We start from the raw sequence: 20,328 nt of genomic DNA on the forward strand, positions 1-20,328 counted from the left end.
TTCCACTTGAAATCATAATACATTTGTTATATTTGAGGATTATTCCCTATTTCAAATTTACTTTTATGTATAGATGATTTTTATTTCTTAAAACAGAGGTGGGATTCATTGCTATTTTCTATAAAATAACAGAATTTGAGAGAATAAAATTGAATCGCATAAGAGATTTCGATGAACACTGGAAAGTCATTTCTATAACTTGACCGGAAATATTCTGCGGCAATTGGTGTTATTAAATTCAAAAAATTTTGAATTAACTAATTAACTCTTCATTTTTTTTTATTTCTCAAACTATTCATTTGTATCGAAGCACATAATAACTTGCATGGAAAAAGTTGTATTTGCCGTTAATTGGTGAAATTATCCATGACGATATCGTTGAATGCCATTCATAAAGAAAAAATAGAGATTGTTCTTAATTTTAAATACATGCATTATTGATTATTTCCCATTATCTCATAAATTGTATATGAATGGTATGTATTTTTCTAAAAAGAGCTTATTGATTTCTATTTTTGTAAAAAATATAATTTTTTTCAAAGAATTGTTATGTTTTATATCAAGATACTATCAAAAATGTATGTAATTTTTTTTTGTCGGGACAAGAAATATTCTAAAAATCCAGCTGCAATATCCTGTGTTCAAACAGGATATATGCATGAATTAACCTCTAATTCGCATAAATTATTTCCGCTTTCGGGAAAAACTGTCATATGATAGAAAGCTAGATAAAAACTTCAATGGCAAAATAACGTTTGGTGTTAATTAGTGAAAGTTAGAATAAGACGCCTAAAAATGTTTTTTATGGGCATTATATAATACTGCTTTATCACGTATATATAGTTTTCATAATTGAATTTTTAATTGGGGGGTTGCTGTATATTAGAAACATATGACATCCATATTTGTTATGGGCATCTTTTCCTCAGCCACCTCGTTGGGCAACTTGCCTGTTGTGGCCTTGTTTGTATTCATTATGATGTCATTAAATATCATTAATAAGTAATCCACAATAACTTGAACAGTATTGGGAACTATCCGGAGAAAATATGAAAAAAAGACGAAAATCAGTGATTATTTAAAGAAATGTGTTTTATATCTTAATTAAAACAAAAATTTTAACGGATCAACAATTTTTTTCGGGTATAAAAAGATTTTTTTCCTTACTCATTCAATCATATATTTTAGACGTCGAAAAATAAGAAAATTTCGTAAAAAGAGAAAACAAGTTAAGGGAAAAAAATAGGGAAATTTTTTTATTGATTCCCCCCCCCCCCCCATCATGATCTGGAAACACTGCCGAATTCATGTGCTACGTCTCCTTTAATGGATTTTTCGAAGCAGTTAATTACTGAACAGCACGAAATAAAAAACACTTCTTTTTCATTCGAAAAGCTTTTTCTTTCTCCTCTCATAAGGTCAACTCAAGAGGCTCTCATTATCCCTGCAGTTAATTAACGATGACATCAACTCCCTGACTTCTTTTTAATACGCGAGGTATATATACACACGCTCCTTTCTGTGTGTATTAAAAGTTGTTTGAAAATAGGAATCGCAAAAACAAAACATGGCTTTCATCTTGAATCGTGAAGAGCTCATCATGCCGGGAAAAAAAAGTAGAAAAATTCACCATTTTTCGTATTCTTTTTTGCTCTGACCCATGTTGAAAGTTGCTGATGATGAAGTTCTTATGATTCGTATTTTAAAAAAAAACTCAAATTTCCATTAATTAAAGTATTTAATGCAACAACGGCTGTCAAGAACCTGAAATTAGACACTTAAAAAGACACATTGTGCAGTCAGTTTATTCTTTTTCATTGCTGGAGCCGAGTTTTCCTAGGAGCAGGTTTTTGGCGACGCATGCAACGTGAATCGCCCAGCGCGACACGCTGTCTTCTCACCAACAGGAAAAACGGAATGACTGTTCTCCTACAGAGCGCAACACGCCTCACTCCATCGCTTGACGATGGACGTGATTTGTCGACTCGAAGAGTCAAATGCGTCGTGCGCCGCGCTTATCTTGTCTTCGTATTTCTGTTAAGCCGGGTTTTCCTAGGAGCACGTTTTCTGTGCAGCGTGCAACGTGAATCGCCCAGCGCAGTACGCCGTCCACCCATCAACAGGAAAAGCGATACGACTGTTTTCTTATAGAGCGCAACACGCCATCGCTTTACGTCGGGCGTGATTGAACGACTGCTCCTGAAGGAATCGAATGCGTCGCGCGTTCTGCCGATCTTCGCTTTTGTTGTGTTGTCTTTCCCTTCCTTCTGTCTTCTTTTTTTTTATTGTGCAAAATGCAAAAATACGTGAATATGCAGACGACAGAACGCTAGGAAAACATAAACGCTTCGCGTGATATAGTTGCACGTTTCTGCCAACGCGAGAGGAGTCTATCACCGCACGCTGCTTGTGACATCAGTAAGTAGTCCATTTTTCCCTCAGAATATTCAAGGAGAAAAAATTCCCTGTTCGTGCCAATATCATCGTTGTGCGGGAAAAAAACGATCGGGCTCAGAATTGGCGATTTTTGTGCCCCACATCCAATCGCCATACGGTATTTGTGAGCCAACCAGGAAAATTCTACGCCAAAATAAGAAGAAACGAAATAGGATGCTGTGTTTCGAAATGTGGCAAACTTACTAGGGAATCTGAATGACGTTTACGGCAACCCGTGCGGAGACCTATCTCTAGGAGGTGCTGAGTCTATTCGGTTACCGCGGCTCAGAAAAACCTAATCCTAGGAAAACCAGGCTTTCCATGTTAACAAATGAATCGATTCATGATTTTTTATAAAATCTAATTGAATTTAACACTGTAATTAATGTATACAGGCATAATAATATGTTTAATTAAGCATGCTTTTATCCAGCCTTCTTGAAGTATAACCAGCGGGCCTTTGGGTGGTGGGCTCCCAAATGAACCCGAGTGCTCGGTTGAGCCCTTGCTGCCGGCCAGCTAACGAGTCTTTGGATGGTGGGATCCCAGGTGAGCTCACATTGCTCAGTTAAGGGCCCTGGCTGCTTTTTTGTAGTTGCAGGCCGGCTGTTGTGTCCGCCAATGGATCTTTGATTTATACTGTCCTTTGTGGCCCTTCTTCGAAGTCCTCTTCTTCATCTTCTTTGGAGGCTCCCAGGGGGGCCCCTCACTCACCAAGTTTGACGTCTAGACTGTCGGCTCGTTTCAGCTTTAATGAAAAGCGATGTACTTGGGTTACCCAAGTAACGTTCTTATGCACAAATGAACTCCATTGGTTTATTATTATTATTAAACTCTTTCGGAAGCTGGTGCAATGAACAAGTTTTTCGTAAATTTGCACGATTAAGCTGGAAGGTTGTTTGCGGAATTGGCGATTAAATATTTTGCGGACGATTCGATTTTTAATCGAGCCAATCTTTCAGTGATTGTACCCCGCCATTAAATCCAGATGCTCTAATTGGAAATGGTGACACCATACGGAATATTTTTCTGCTCTTTCCAGATATGTGCTTAGTTTGTGCTTAGTTTGTCTTTTAGAAACAGTACAAATTTGTGTTTTTTCAAACTAGACATAATTCATTTTCCGCCATAACTCTGTTAGAGGTATTACAGGGAGATGTTACGGTGTTTTATATTCCATTTGAGCTCGTATATCACCCATTTTCGTTTCGCAAATTATTGGCAGTTCACCCGGTATAACCGAAAACCGAAATGAAAAAATAAGTACTGAATGTTTTCAACGAGTGTATTTCTGTGTTTCGAGTCTGATTTCTCACTTTGTAAGACAATTTGACATTATGAGCTTATGAATGAAATCCCTATAAGAGAAGGACAATCATAATCTTGAATGGTCATTAATTATACCAGTAAACCAAGAGTATTATGTACACAAATTGTTTTTTTTTAACTATTTAAAGTAAAAAACTGAATTCTATTAGTAAAAAAATTACTATCTTTTCAAGATATTAGCAAGTTTAAAAAAATTTAAGTATCGTTTCGACTTCAATTTTAATATTTTTGATGTGTTTTTAATGGACACTATACAGAATTTTCAATCCCAATAAAAAATTCATTTTGAAGCACACAAAATGTTTAACGTGTGTTGACAATGTTCTTATCTTTTCAAAGTTTCTGTGCGAATAAATCGGCCCAAAGCAAAAGAGACATTTTTATTTTAAGTCTGCTGAAAAGAACTTTTCATTTCTTTTTTTAACATTTTCGAGCACCAAAAGAATGGCGATGTCCGATTTTTCTTTTATCGAGAAAATTCCATTGAAAATTTGTTATGCTTGACGCGTAAGAATTTTCTGTTTTCGTGTTTTTTTTAGGGGTTTTTTTCCCCCTTCCTATATTTTATCGAATGTCCTTTAAAAAGCCCAATGTACAAAGAAAGCAGTTCGTGTACCGATTTTCACAGTATCTGTAGCAGCTGCGGATAGAAACTAAATCGATGTACTACGTACCGTATTATGTAAGTACTTTCTTCTCTCGTGCTGAATTGTGATTTGCATCTGGTGAAATTCCTGGCATTTACAAAACAATAAAGTTAGGAGGAAAAGAAAAAATACAGTCGACGTTCGTTATAACGACCCCACCCCCTTCCTGGTTCAATGGGATAAAAGACGTTATATTGGGAGGTAGTTACATCCATCGCACACGTTGGATAAAAATTTAACTTCTGAAGAGAATTTATATTTGGTCAGAAAAAAAAAATTTAATATTTATTTTGGTTAAAATGTAATCAGACCCTGTGCGGTCGTATGGGCAAAGAACTCTGCCACTAGAATGTGAAGGGTGATACACATCAAGACGTACAATTTTTCCAATAGAAACAAATGTCCCAACCCACATATTCAGAAATTACGTGCATTGCCCTACTTCAGAACAGGGCTATCTATTACATATTAAAGGCTGTCTCATGCCTTTGAAGTTGTTCTTGCTGCCTTGGCTCATTGGACGTGGTCTCGGATCACTGCTCTTATATTTTTTAACTAAATCAGCCCTCATTATATGGCCCTGCTTCGGAAGTTGCCAAAATACGGCAACTTTGCTAACATCATTAAGACCGACCAAGAAATTTCTTCATTCTCTGTCACAGGTGACTAATGTCGTCCCGTTTCTCTTTCTAATGGCATTATGTGTGTAAAGGGGATATTTTTCTCCCCTCACACCCAGGGTTACTTTTAAAACATTTTTATCATCCCTTTTTTGTCTCAAGGGCTGAAAGTCTATGATGGCATGCGCTGAACGAAGGTGTCATTCAAGCCTCTATGTTTCATCGCAAAATTTGTTTGTCTTGACGTATACTCAAACTGTGCTCCACCAAAGAATTCTCAGTGTTCTGTGAAGATATTGGTGATTAAATGGCGGAACATTTTTTTAAACTTCAATATGGTCAAATGAAGCAAAGGAAGAAAATGAAGAAAATACGAAATAGATTTATTCACGTGAAACATTTGTTGGTGTTTCCCCGAATACAAACAGCTTTTAATTTTTTTCTCTTTTAGTTTTTGTGTACGTATTCAAAGAAATTGCACATTTCATCCACGCTTTTCACCCTACTAGCACCGATTCACTTTTGTATTTTTACCAAATAACTTCCTGCGAGCATTTTCGAGCTCTTCAACTGATATACTATTGCTACTCAACAGTATACGCACCTCATACACATTCTTCAGCGGAATTTTCAACTGATACACTGTTTAAAATTACATTTAACTGAGGGACCGCTGTTTTTGCGTTTAAAAATCTCTTGCCATGAAGGTCCCTCTTTGATTTTCCGATATTCTAGGGTGAAGGGACTTTACTATGCACCCTGTGCATTTTTTGAAGAGTTAAATTTTGTTTTTCTGAATAACTAGTCGCCATGTTATAATTTATTACGAGGTTTAGTTGAAAGAATAAATGCAAATTCTGCAAGTAGACATTGAAAAGATCTTCGGTATAAAATATACGGTGTATTTAAAAGGTAAAACGCAAGAGGGATGTTCGACTGAGAGATATCGATGACACCTGACCAAAAGTGAAGTAAAAATCGATGAAGCGTTTGCGTGACGTACAAGAAAGACTGTTTAAGCACTTCTTTTTTGTACGTCGGTTTACTTATCTTTCGTTGAAGAAGGGAATGACATGGCTAAATGTCTCTATGTCGTGTGGATCTCCCCGTCAAGGGCGGCGGAAGGAAATATTACGTCGTAAGGTGCACATCCACTTCATCAAATTTTTTTTCCCTTCATTCTGATCGTCCATTTTGATTTGACACCTCACTTTGTCACGCAAATGGCTTCAAAATACCCCCCACCCTCCCTTATCGAGAAATGTTGAGCTTAATCCATCCTTCTCAACAGCTTCTTCTAATCTTTCAACGTCGTAGACACTGGATAGGCGTCTCAATTCCTTATCACTCTTCTGTATTATAACTTTTCATTCAAATTATTAAGTAGTCTATGATTAGAAACTCATTGGGAAACCCATACGACGTTATATATATTTTCGTGTTTTCTGATTACTTCGGGTGGAACTGATACAAACTAATGGCCTCGGAAAATAACATTGCGACTTCGTTCGAAAACTTCAATGCAGTACATTCCCGATTTTGGATTTACGAGGCGAGAATGGTGGTCGCTGTGGTGGTCGAGTGGTTATAGTGCCGGACTCGTGATGCGAGGATCCGGGTTCGAACCCCACAGTGGTGGTCGGCTGAAGTTGGTTTTCTGTGGTTCCCAACTTCAAGGCGCAAATGCGAGCCGATCTCCCCGTTAAAAAGTCTCGCCACAGAGAGCAACAGTCCTACAACGGTAAATCATTCAACCATAACACTTCACTCATAGTTAGTAAAACTGGGGGCAGATGACAGCACTGCACATAGCAAGCATTACACAGAAAACAAACTATACGTCAGGTTGCACTACACGTACACGCACATTCCCGCATTTACCGATTCGTTGGGGGGTTCCGCGGGGGGTGGGTGCATGTGTGGTGTAGCAGTAGTAGGTAGGGGCTCGGGGATCCATGATGTTATTAAGTCAGCCACCTCGTTGGGCAATTTGCCTGTTGTGGCGTTGTATTTGTATTTGTATAATACATATCGCGTTACCCTTTGAAGAAATAAAATCTTAACGAGGTAGCAGAAAACATTTTTGCGGTTTTCTAACTTCGAGGCGTCAATGCAAGTCAATATTCCAATTAAAAAATTCTCTCCGCAGAGAGCAGGCAGACCTACAACATGATACTTACGTAACATAAAAATTCAAGCATTTGCCATTTTCGTTTCAAAATGTAGAAGACAGGTAGCAGCACAAACAAGCACAATTCTGACAACATAAATACGTTAGGGTCAGCTACACTTACAGTCAGAACTCATTCTGGCATGTACCAATTCGTTAGAAATTCAGTAGAGGAATATAGGTACATGTACGGTTAAGTATTGATAGCGGCCATATGCAGTAGCGATATAAATTCCAGTAAGAGCTGAAGAACCAATTTCATTTGTTAAATAAAATTACTGAAGATGGCCAAGATTCCATCATGATGAACAGAAATTTAACCACTACCCTAAAAGAAGAAGCAAGGGTAGTTACTGAAGAAAAGTGAATCAAAACGGTGAAGAAAATGACAGAAAAAACAAACTGATGAAAGGCTGGGAAATTTTTTTGACAATTTTAAAGAAAAATGAAGGTTTTAATTCTAACCTGAAAATGAATTCAGGAAATGAAATTCAACACCCTCTATGGGGAGTCGAATCCACGTCCTCTCGCGTGCCGGATGGGTGGGTGTGCTAGGCCACTACGCTATAAAAGCATTGTACTCATATGCTCTCGACTGGCCCGTACATGGGCAGTTTAGTTCAATTTTCAACTTCACTGAAGCTTTCAACCAACACCAGCTTTAGACTGAATCCGGTATTTGTTGAGCACATTAGTGTAAAATAAAAAGATCGATTCAGTACCTCTTCTCCCTTTGAATTCTCATTTGCCCAATTTTGAAGCTGTTCGTTCTACGGTCAATGTTTGTCTTTCTTTTTTTTATAACTCCTCTGGTGTTTTAAAAAACATATCTTTAAATTTTGGACAGTACCTGGAACGAATTCAACGATTCTCCATAGAAACCTATAATAAATCGCGATTCGGCTAACGAAGATTTAGGCTAAACGAAGTGATTCTGGAATGAATTAACTTTGTTAGCCTAGGTATTACTGTACTCGGAAATCGAAAATCGGGAAAAGATCAATAATTTCAAGCATCATCTATCTGATTATTAACAGAAACAGGAAATTTTCTTTAAATTTCGGTCTGTAAGGCAGCGCCCATACTGGAACAAAGGGGTACGCGATGCAAGAATTGTTACTATAGGAAGAAAAAATCACATAGGGGTGGAGGAAGAGATGCCCACACATAGTAAAGAAGGTGGGGAATAGAAAAAATAAACGGAGGGGTTTTGAAATAAGGGTGTGATGATGATGATGATCCCTCCACAGAAGCTCTTTTTTTTTAAAGAGGGAAAGAAAAAAAAGGGAGAAACGGACCATTCAGCAGATCGAGGTGAAAACAAACAGGTTTGTTCAAGTCGCGCCCCTCGATGAGTGACCTCTTTCCTCTCCTTCACCTGCGGTGTTGCAAAAAATACAATTGTTTTCGTCGCTAGTCTCTATTATACACGCCCTTGACTCTTGGTCGCCGCACTTTGTGCGCAGCCTAAATGAGAGGTTTACAACGGATTTCTTTTCAAATTCTAACTTCAAAAAAACATTTAATGGAAAAATAAGTTTTAAGAATTGAGTTCAATCTGGAGTAATGTTTCTGCATTTAAATAGAAGAGAATAAGAAACCATGCAGCATTCTATACTGATCATTTTGTTTTTTTTGTTCACAAATATTTTCAACATATATTGGCGTGGTGGCCAATATACATTGATGGTAGTATAGATAACGGTCTTCCAAAAATATCGTTTCGTCTGCTTGTTTGCTTGCTGTCAGCTGCACTGATGATGGTCACCACAGAAGTGGAAGAAACGTCTGCTTGTAAAAAGCCCCGAACGCGGCGTAACAGCCCCAATAGTATGGATTCTACTATAAAATTTTTAGATCTTCCCTAAAATTAACGATTACAATTATTTTCCCAAGTTTTAAATCACATTATTCAAATTATGACTAAAAAAATAAGTTATTTCGCATATTTGTCATATTATACGGAAGTAAATTTCGTAAAATTAATTTTAATGCAATGTGATCCACCGCAGTGCTTCATTTCCCGCCATTGGTGATTTTTCAATTAATCTAAGCAACAATTGGCAATTTTGCTCATCTTTGGCATAATTATTAGCGACAACAAGTGATTTCCTGTAATCTTCTCGAAGAAATATGGTCAGAGTAGTTGAACTAATGCTGGAAATTATGGATATGGATTGGTGCTGTCATCTACGTTTTGAAATTAGAAGCTCTCGAAGATGTGTCCGATATATCATTTAATTTTTTTAAATCTGACAATCCTAATCACATTTATGTTTCAAAAACAAAAAAAAATTCATAAAAAACTTCCTTTCCGATATTTTAAAATTAAAGTTGGTTTCTTTCTTATTTTATGATCTTTCAAATTCGGCTGATCACCATGAATTCAATGACCATACTTCAAAAAACGCGAAACATTTCAGTGATGTATAACTTGCGTAAAATGATAAGTCAAGATTTAAAAATTGGGAAATAAACGTTTCAACAAACTTAATGAGGTGATAATTTCTACTAAAATCTATAAGTTTTCCGAATTTTTTCTGGGATAAAACGGGATATATGGTCACATTTTTAATATCACAGCTAAAATGAATCAAAAGAGCTTTCTTACTCACATATAAAGAAAATTAGTAACTCAGTAGATCATCCGTGATTGGACAGTGCAGTAACATGTTTCTCGTACATAAGGTGACCATACGTCCCGTATTTCTGGTGCCGGTATTTTCTGTTTTTTTGGTCGTCCCGACTTTTTGGCAAAAGTTTCCCGGTTTTCCCCGTATTTTACACGAAGCCTACTTGAATATTTACTCTTTATTGAAGTCAAAGATTGACATTATTTTTCAATCCATAAATTATTTTATGGTAATTACAACTATAAAAGAGAATATTAATCTCCTACATTCGTCTTGGTGAACGTTTTTCTTCGTGGAATTCATTTCAATCTACTTCAATATGCAGTAATGGTTCATTTCCCGTCATTTTGATTTTTCCGTAATTTCAACAATATTTGGCAACTTTGTTTGGTTTTGGCGTCATTTTTGGCAATAATTGGCGATGTCCCGTATTTTCCCGTATTTGGAATCTTAATGTCCCGTATTTCAATCGAGGAAATATGGTCAGCTTACTCGTACACATCTTTTGGATATGTCAAAAAATAGGGGGAGGAGCCTTGCGCACAGAGCGATGATGTAATCTATTTTTAGTGTTTTTAAATCCTATTTAGGTTAGCTAAGCACGTCTCTCTCTCTCTTTTTCAAGTAAACCATGCCTCTTCTTCACTCATAGCCATCAAAACAAAACCTCTAGTAAACAAGTAAACATCTTTATTCGTTTCAATTTTTGAAACAATCTTTAATTCGGACTTTAACTCAAGTGTCCACAATATTTATCTTTCAAAATAAACAAACTTGAATTTTTATTTTTCCTAAGCTGTGAACATGCTATTTGATTCTCCCCATAAAAAGAATATTAATTCAGGGCAGTTAAATGTTAACATTTATATACAATATGAAAATGTGATGCTTTTCATTTTAAAAAAAGTGTAATATTGTAGGATCCTACAATATCCAGGAAATGATTGTATGCATGCTACACTACGTTTTTCAAAAAGGTTCCGAAACTTATTTTATTACGGATGAATGAATACAGATAAAATCTGTTTGCTTGGTGTTTCCTTTGATGTAACTACCCTGTGCAATTATGCATTGTTGCCATTGATCATAAGCTCCACGATCAATTGGGAATAGGCGAGAGTTTTGAGTTGGGGGACTCCAACTCAAAACAGGTGATCTGATACCAAGACGGACGGACCTGTGAGTCCTTAAACATCTGCATGATTCTGTGAGATGCGAGGGACCAGAACTTGGGAGGACGAAGTCGTGGGTGCTACATCACAACAATGTACCAGCCAGCAGGTCCCTCCTGGTGTCAGATTGTCTGTTAAAACCTCACATCCCAATACTTTCACAACCAGCTTATTTCACTGATATTGCACCATGTAACTTTTTCCTCTTATAAAGAATTTGCTTAAGGGTGGCAACAATTCTCAGTTTCCGAAGAAGTGCAGCGAAGCGACTAGAGGTTGTGGCAAAAAAGGCTTGAAATCCTTATTTACATCCTTGTATGATCAATGGCAAAAATGCATAATTACACAGGGTAGTTACTTCGAAGAAAATACCAAATAAACTGGTTTTATCTGTATTCATTCTTCTGTAATAAAATAAGTCACAGAACTTTTTGAATGTAGTACATCCTAGTATGATCTTGATTAAATGGTTGTTTTGGTCATTTTGTGATGATTATTCTAATATAATGTCCATCAATATTATATTTTATATTTCTAGATACATCTGTGATAAGCTGGGTATAAAAAGTGCAAAATTATCTACCACATCCATCCAAGTCATCACTATTCGCCTCAGGTGACGATTTACAATGCAGGTAAGTTTTGTCAATGCTATATAATCAATCCTCTCTAAATCTATGTACAGTAGGTGACCCCTGTTATTCAGGCTAATGAGTTTCAATACGTATTGTTAAAATACATTTATTTATATGAATTTATTTTCCGATTTCTTCCAGGACCCTAGCGCAGACACAGAATGGAACGACATCCTCAGAGAGAAAGGCGTTCTTCCTCCCAAGAAAGAAAAAGAGCTTACGGAAGACGAAGTTGTTCAAATGGTTGAGAACACGTTGCAAGAGAAACTGACCAGTAAATTGAAGCTCTCTTTATTATCTTGTATAAATAGGGTCGCAACTAAAGGGGAGCAGACAGGTCTGGTGCCGGATCAAGGAGGGTGCAAATTTCACCCTTTAACCTCTCCTTCAATTACTACTACTACTAAAGCCCACATGCACATTGTCCACATTCCTCTGCAGAATTTCTAACGAATTGGCACATGTTATGAACCTAACATGGAGTTTGTTATTGTGTAATGCTTGTTATGTGTAGTGCTGCTATCTGCCATCAATTTTTCTACCTATGAGGGAAATGCAATGATTGAATAATTGTGTCGTAAGTCTGTTGCTCTTCGACATTACTAGGAGGAGCCAAAATGTGTGCTTGTCCCGGTTGACCAAGCATCTAGTTGCGGCCCTGTGCTTAAATACATTATTTGAATTTCAGTGTAAAAATAGTATTAGGGATTTTACGAGTCATTTAACTACTATACTAAACCATACCATATGACTCACTAAATATATGTACAGGGTGAACTGCAAGTAATCTGCCAAATGAAAATTGAGGGACACAGACGAGCCCAAATAAAACATAAAACGTCCTACAGAGACCCCCCTGCCCTGTCCTATCTCCAACTGTTTTTGAATCAAGGTGGAAAATAGGTTATGGAAAAAATGTGTCAAGTCTGAAATAACACAAATTTGTGCAGTTTCTGATAGACCTACACGCAAACTAAGCATGTATTTTTAAAGAGCAGAAAATCCCTATATAAGGTTTTGCAGTTTCTATCAGAATACATGGATTTTTTAATGGCGGGCTACAAGTGCTGAATGATTCGTGATGTTCAAAATCAAATTGTCACAAAACTTTTTAACCTTAAATTCTGGAAACACCATTTTAACTACAGTTGGGCACATTTACCAAAAATTTGTCCACTTCACCAGCTTTCAAAATAGCATGTAATAAACCGTGTGGTGGTTGTGGTTCAGGAGAAATTTAGCCTTTTGTAGGCATCACTGAAATCAGCGTTTGTTGAAGTCAACATTTTAGTAGATTTTGGCGGCAATCAATTTTGCACTTCTCCAATCTCACAGCACTTGTAGCTCTCCATCAAATCCAGATATTCTGATAGTTGTATGTCATGTTATAAGATTTTTTCCACAAAATCAAATTGTTGCCAAAATCTGTAACTGCCTATTTCAAATTTTTGTCAAATATCTACTTAGACGAACACTGATTTTCAGTGATGTATTGCAAACAAAAGGTGAAGTTTCTCCTGAGCTAGAACACTGATATGGTTCATTATAGATGCTTCCGAAAGCTGGTGCCATGGCCAAATATTTGGTGAATTTGCCCAATTGTAGCTAGAATGTTTGCGGAATTGGCGATGAAAAATGTTGGCGCAAATTTAATTTTAAACTTTGCCAATTTTTAGCCGCATATAATTTGCCACTAAACCAGCTATTTTGATGAATATCATGTGACACCTTATAGGGTTAATTTCTGTTTCCAAATATATGTGCTTAGTTTGCATGTAGGTTTTTTCAGAAACGAATTCAAATTTTTTCCGACTTCATGCATTTTTATTCCATAATCCATTTTCCACCACAACTCGAGCACAGAGATAGGACATTGTCTATCACCCTTTTTTATTTGGCAAATTATTTGCAGTTCACCCTATGCTACGATAAGTAGTATAAATCTGTAATTATACGTGAAATAACTGGTTATTATGTATGATCAACAATTGCCTCTAAGTTTAATAAATTGATCACTTTTATTGGTGATTATGCATGATACCGAATGTCTGTAAATTTCATAAATGCAAAAACAATTATTACTTCCACTGGCAATCATGTATAATACCCAAATTTAATTTGTGAATTCGATTACTATGAAAAAAAAAATCCAAATGAGACTAGTATGTAGTCAGACCCCGATATAATGAACTCTCATTCAATTTTTTTAAGTTTACCATAAAATTGGTTAAATAGGATTTAATTACTATGTTTTAATGTGTATAAGGAACCCCCGATTTTTTGGGCTTAAAATTTCGAAGTTAAAAAGATATATTCAATACTATATCCATGTATAAAAAACTGTCTTATTTTTGGGACCAAATTTGGGGTTCCTTATACACGTTAAAATATGGTATATTGGTATCCAATTGTAGAATTTGTTAAATAGGAGTTTTTACATTGGGGTCCGATTGTATATGCATAAAAACTTGTAAAAATTTGTTAAATTGAGGAATTTATTTAATGAGGGTTTGTTATATCAGGGTGCCATTGTAAATTTTATTATATAAGTTTGCTATATCAAGGTCTGATTTCAGAATTCGTCATACTGGAATTAATTATTAATTAATATAGGGGATATTTCTGGGTCATTTGAAAAAATTAATTAAATCGTGGTTCAAACTGTTAGCAAGTACTGTCATCTAAATAATAAATCTTATCGCTGCATTGGAATCGATTTATCATATTTACCAGTATGAAATGGCATTTATGGATAATAACTGGCAAATATGATAAATTCAGTACAATTTATCATGTTTACCAATGATACTTGGGTATTATGCATAATCACCAGCAAAAGTGATAACATTTAGGGAAATTTATCAAACTTACCGAACCCTTCACAGATAATGCATAATAACCAGATATATGACATTTACTGAAACATATATATTTCTTTTTTCCTGTACAAATATGAATTTAAGTTATCCTATTGCTTTTCGGTTTCAAGTTGGAGGTGGGAAGGCAATAGACGGAATGACGCTTGATGAACTTGACGAGTTGGAAGATGAAGAGGATGAGCGTGTCCTGCTTGAGTACAGGTTAGATGTTTTTGTTGAATGATGATGATGAATTTTGTTAAACGCTCTCTTTATCCTTTCTCATACAAATACAACGCCACTGTGGTAATGTATCTCTCGAAAATGTTCATAATATTTTTAAATATCTTTCAATATATCAATCTTGGTAATGAAATTTTGCAGGTAGTGAATATCTTGAAACTGTGTTTTGTTTTCATTATTTAACTTTCTTCATTGAAACAGGAATAAAAGAATCGAAGAGATGAAGATCAAGGCTATGCAATCTAGATTCGGAGACGTGAGAGAGATTTCAGCGAATGACTACGTGGAGCAAGTGAACAAAGCTGGAGATGGAGTTTGGGTTATCCTGCATTTATACAAACCAGGGTAATAACTGTGTTATCGAATTTATTCATTATCACTCTGCACATCAGGGCTCTAGGTTTCTGATAAGAATAACCAATAAATAACTATAGCTGAAAAAAATCCTGGTTGTAAGTATGTGTCTGTTCCGAACAGGACGCATGGAAATGGGGCAACTCTGTTTCCTACGTAACATGTTTCAAAATTTTAAATAGTCAATTTTTTTTTAATTGTTCTAGTGCAGGATTGTTTTTCCCTCTTTGAGCTAAATCCTTTTTCTATTCGGAAATTGTGAAGAGGTAGATGTGTATTACGAATTGCGATACTTTTTATAATGTACGGTACGTTCTGTAGATTCCTCGTGAAAGTCTTTCAGCCGAGGAACTGTGAATATGGTCAAGTAAAAGAAATTGGCCAAGAACTGAAGAAAATTACTTTTTTTACTTTACATGTTTTCATTAAAGTAAAGAAATTCCAAAGGAAACACTGTACGTACATGGATCATAGCAACTATTAGTCTGATTAGGACATTGTGCACTGAGTACAAAAAGTTTTATTGGAAAAAAAGACAACTTCCTACATCAGGGGTTCTTGATCACAGGGGCTTCTGAGATGAGTCATACAAATTCACAAGTCAAGAGTTATTGAGCTTATGCCTCATGACTAAACCTGGTTCACGTATAGGGCTTCCTAGATGGGTCGTACATATTCACTAATAGCCAAGAATTCTTGAGCCAATGGCAGGGCTGTAACTAAGAGCGAATTTCACACTTTAACCTCTCTTGCGCGATTACAATGGGGTCACCAAAATGTGTTCTTGCCCCAGCTGGCCAAGAATATATTTCAACCTCAGTTTCGGTCCCGACCGAAAAACTTGATTCGCAGAGGCTTCCGAGATGAGTGATATAAATCCATATTGCATCACTGGTTTCCCTAGTTTCGAAAAGCAGTCCCATGGGTCACATTGCTGGTCTTGCTATTTATTTTGGGTTGTGGGTTAAAAAAGTTAATAACCCTGGTCTTACATAGTCTTGCAAATTGATAATGATAACTTACAAGGGAATAAATGAGTCTGGTTCAACCTCAGCTACAAAATACGCAAAAAAAACTTGATAACATATATGTATAAACCAAAATCGTGAACTATGAACAAATTTTTTCCCATATTATGATATTGGTCAGTCCCATACTTAACCAAATTGATAACATTATCTGTGACTCTAATAAGTAGTGTCTATTATATGTAGTATTCTAATTTTTTTTACTTCTCTTTCAAGGATTCCTTTGTGCTCGCTGATCAATAATTACCTGATTCAACTGGCTCCCAAATTTCCAGAAACAAAATTCCTAAAGAGCGTATCTGATACGTGCATCCCGAATTTCCCAGACAGGAATTTGCCTTCCATTTTCATTTATCGTGGCGGTCAAATGAAAAAACAGTTTGTCGGACCAGATGAACTTGGAGGTCTAAATCTTAAATTTGATGGTATGCGTGTGTCTTCTTTTTTGGCATACTTAAAACAATGTTTCTAAAACAATGCATGTATTTATGCCACCCCTGGGAAAAACGTTTTTAAAAATGGGACAAGGAAACAAAAATTATGAATGGTTTATTGTGAAACTTTGGTTTACAAACATAATTTGTGCCGTGAATGCAGTTTGTTTCTCGCATGGACTGATTCTTAATAACTTATCCATATATAAGAATTGCATTAAGAATCAAGCTCCGAATGGAACTATGATGCAATTCTTAAATGTAATTCTTAATTTATACAAAAATTGCCACGTTTTTAAGACAAATAAATTACACTGGTCGAATGGTCGACGCGTTTCGGCTCTTCAATGGAGAGCCAAAACTCGTCGACCATTCGAATTTATTTGTCTTAAAAACGTGGCAATTTTTGTATAAATTAAAACCAGGCAAAGTTACTCATTTTTTTGTGATAAGTAATTCTTAAGGTCACGTGGCGATGAACATGCTGAAAAATCCTTTTGGGAAATTTCGCCACTGACCAATCAATGCCCAGTTAAAAATTAACATTAGAATGACACTAGCCTGAAAAAATGGCAGAGTTTATTTAAGGAAATGTAAATGTGTGGTTAAGAAAAAATGATAAATACATACTTTTTGAGCCATGTTGCAGTAAAAATGATAACATACTTATCCAATACGATTTATAAGATTTTTCCCACTTTCACTGGGATGGAACCCTGTCACTCTCCATGAAGGAGATCATGTTATATATCTTACAGTGAAAGTGATTAAGAGCTGTTATTATGAGTAATCACCGGCCACTTGATAAATCTTGCATTTGTAGGTCATTAAGCATAATCGTCGAAGATGGTGAATGCGATAAATGAGTTATTGTTGTTATATTATGTATTTAAGTAAAGCTAGTAATACAAAACTAACAATAGTTTTTATAGTATGCTTCACATTTACTTAAATTAGTTTTCAGACGTACCAACTTTTAAAATCCAGAAATTCTCCCGAGGGGGGTCTCTCCTCCCCCCCTGTACTCATCGACTCAATCAAAAGAAACTACACAAAAAAAAATTTCATAATTTTTTTTTTTTTTTAATCAATTAGAAAAAGGTCCCCCCCCCAATGCAGGTTCTGTATTGCCCGAGCAGAATATAATTCCATGTCAGTCTTTCCATGGAGAATAGAGAAAGAAATCATCTGTGCATAAAACATAAGTGTTTCCTTTCGTGGATGCTATCAGTGATCGATAATCTTGGGCTTTTCCCTGTAGTTTGTATTTAAATAAATAAATATATGAACTCAAAAGCTTTATATAGCTTAAAGTTTTATATTTTCTTTCTGAATACATTTAATAGGAGGAAACAATTTAAAAAATTTAAAAATACAAAGCTGCTGACTTGTGTTTATCGGACGACTGCCGATGGAATACAATAAAGATTATACATGAATTTCAGCAACAAAGGTCATGCCTCTGATAAATGATTGCTGATAAACGCTACGTAAACAAAGTCATTTTGCCAGTTGCTTAAATACGGTTACCAAGACTTTTTTACAGCTGCTCTCGACGGAAATGATCACGGCTATGCTCTAGGGGTGTTTTAGCGTAGTTAGAGGATAGCCATCAAAGCTTGCGAAAAATCTAAACTTCATCGGAAGGATGAAAAATCCAGTCTCCCGCCTAAATCCGGAGAGTTGGCAGGTCTGAGTTTTTATGGTAAAATGCACATGGTACTGTACATGTATCACATAGCTGCTTCGTGGTCAAATAAAAATAATAGTAATATTAAAAATTGGCATTGCTTCTGTAATATTGGTTTTTTTTAAATATACATTGAAGTGTGTGAAAAAAACAAATGCAGCAGCAGGTTAATAATGATTTTTATATTTATGTACAATTATATTTTGGCCGATTAGATCTTTCTCACATATTTTGTGGGGGAAATTCAATTTTCTCTCAAGTTTTAAACAAACAAATTGTCAGAGCTACAAGTTCCCATAATATAAAAAAGTTGAAGCATTTACGACCCTGCAATCATATTTATGGATTGAAAATTTGAGAATCACTTGTGATGAATGTAGCAAAATTCATCAAACTTTATTGGGATGATCTAATATTTTATATCACTATTACCAACATATATGTTTGCTGTATAGACTCCAACACAATCTTCAGATATCTTTCCGATAACTTAAAAAGTTGAACAAATTCCTTATTCAACAATAAAAATGCATGTTAAATATGATTGTAAACTTTTTTATAGCACTTTCAGTATCCTATAACATTGACTCCTAGTCAAAGCAAAATGATGGTTACACAAACAATTTTTGGCCTAAACAGTACACTACAACCACAGATAATTTTCTGTTCTCACAATATAAAAATTTTTTTAAGCCTTTCACAGTCCAATCTGCCAACTCTCTTCGGCAATGCACAGCAAATTATGAAGGTTTGTAAGACTTTCAAGAATGACTCCAAGACTACTTTCAAAAGCACAGAGCAAAATGTTAAATTACAAGCTCAGAGATGTTAATTTACATCGGAGGTCAAGGTGAACTGGATGGTTTTACTGCGTTGTCATCCTTTTTTAAAGGGATTTGTTTACATTTCACTGTTCAATACCAGTGTAATCATTTTTGAAAAATGAAGCTCATTTCTAGCTTTTTGCTGAGTATTGTATACATTGTTTATGCCTCTGCACATGCCCAAAAAATACAGAAGACAATGGAATGCTATTGGGTAGTATCAGAATCATGAAACCTAGAATAGGTTTATGTATTCAACTTTGTAATGCAAACTGTTGTTTCACCTATACACAAAATGTGCACCATAATTTTGAATGACGACTACTAGTCACTGTCCAAGACCACGAAAAATAAATGCAAAGTTATTTTTCCATCCAGACAGAAGTTTGTAATGGCTACTCTACTTGTTGAACCATTAAACTAAGCAAATGAAAAATGAATAAATCAAATAGTCCACATACACCCCCAAATAACCTTGAAAACAATACAATTTCTGCTTTGGCAGAATCATTAATTGTAATCTGCAACATATCAATGATTTCCTGCTCAATTACACAAATTTTGTAGATAGGATTTGGTAAAAAAGTATGACCCCTTAAGATTGTAAACATTGCTTTTTGTATCATTTTTGAATTTTGCAGAACTTGAATGGATGTTATCAGAAGTAGGTGCAGTGAAATCGGATTTGGAAGAAAATCCGAGAAGAAAACCAAAAGATGTTCTGATGTCTTCTCTGAGACAAACCCAAGATGAGGAGGATGGCGATAATGATTGGTAGCAACATGAAAAAATAATAAAAACTTATTTTTAAAGCACCTTGTTGTTCAATTTTTGTGATATTTTCCCGCCGCCAATCACAAATGATTCCAGTTAAAAAAAAGTCTATCTCAATAAAGTTTTTCAAGCTAAAGGGTGTTGCTATTTGAACGAGTTCTTGACATTTTCTCTAATGCTAGTATATAGGTGTCTATTCCTAGACGAAAAATCTGTGGTTTGTCATGATGAAATATGCTGCCGAAGAAAACATGAGGTGAAAATTGGGATTTTTTTATGATGCATTCTTTGACCACAGTTTTCCGGGACATTACCATATTTTTAGCCAAACTTTTTAATTAAGATCTCCCGTTTTTTCAACGAAGTCTACTTGAATATTCATTCAAGGATTAACATTATGTAAATTTATAAATTATGTTTAGCACCATAATTATCTAAATTTTTTTCTCATGTTCTGAAAAGTGAGCGAAGTTATTCAATA

General features: G+C 35.5%; 1 protein-coding gene across 3 annotated transcripts; it reads left to right on the forward strand.

Moving 5' to 3' along the window:
- Nucleotides 1-10,381: 10,381 nt before the first annotated feature.
- On the forward strand, nt 10,382-19,888 carry viaf (viral IAP-associated factor). 3 transcript variants are annotated; one of them, XM_089252670.1, is made up of 7 exons: nt 10,382-10,507; nt 11,546-11,642; nt 11,784-11,916; nt 14,632-14,722; nt 14,945-15,088; nt 16,342-16,550; nt 19,715-19,888. In XM_089252670.1, the coding sequence occupies exons 2-7, from the start codon at nt 11,637-11,639 to the stop codon at nt 19,849-19,851; spliced, it is 720 nt and encodes a 239-aa protein (XP_089108796.1). In that variant the 5' UTR covers nt 10,382-10,507; nt 11,546-11,636; the 3' UTR covers nt 19,852-19,888. The 3 variants fall into 3 exon arrangements, with proteins under 3 accessions (XP_089108796.1, XP_089108795.1, XP_089108793.1); XM_089252669.1 differs by having other exon boundaries at nt 10,384-10,515; XM_089252667.1 differs by lacking the exons at nt 10,382-10,507; nt 11,546-11,642 and having other exon boundaries at nt 11,757-11,916.
- The last annotated feature ends 440 nt before the right edge of the window (nt 19,889-20,328 follow it).

The sequence above is a fragment of the Pholcus phalangioides genome, unplaced genomic scaffold (genome assembly GCF_987345545.1).
Source record: "Pholcus phalangioides strain wild (caught in Gottingen) unplaced genomic scaffold, Ppha-v1.0 ptg000030l_1, whole genome shotgun sequence".
Classification (NCBI taxonomy): domain Eukaryota; kingdom Metazoa; phylum Arthropoda; class Arachnida; order Araneae; family Pholcidae; genus Pholcus; species Pholcus phalangioides.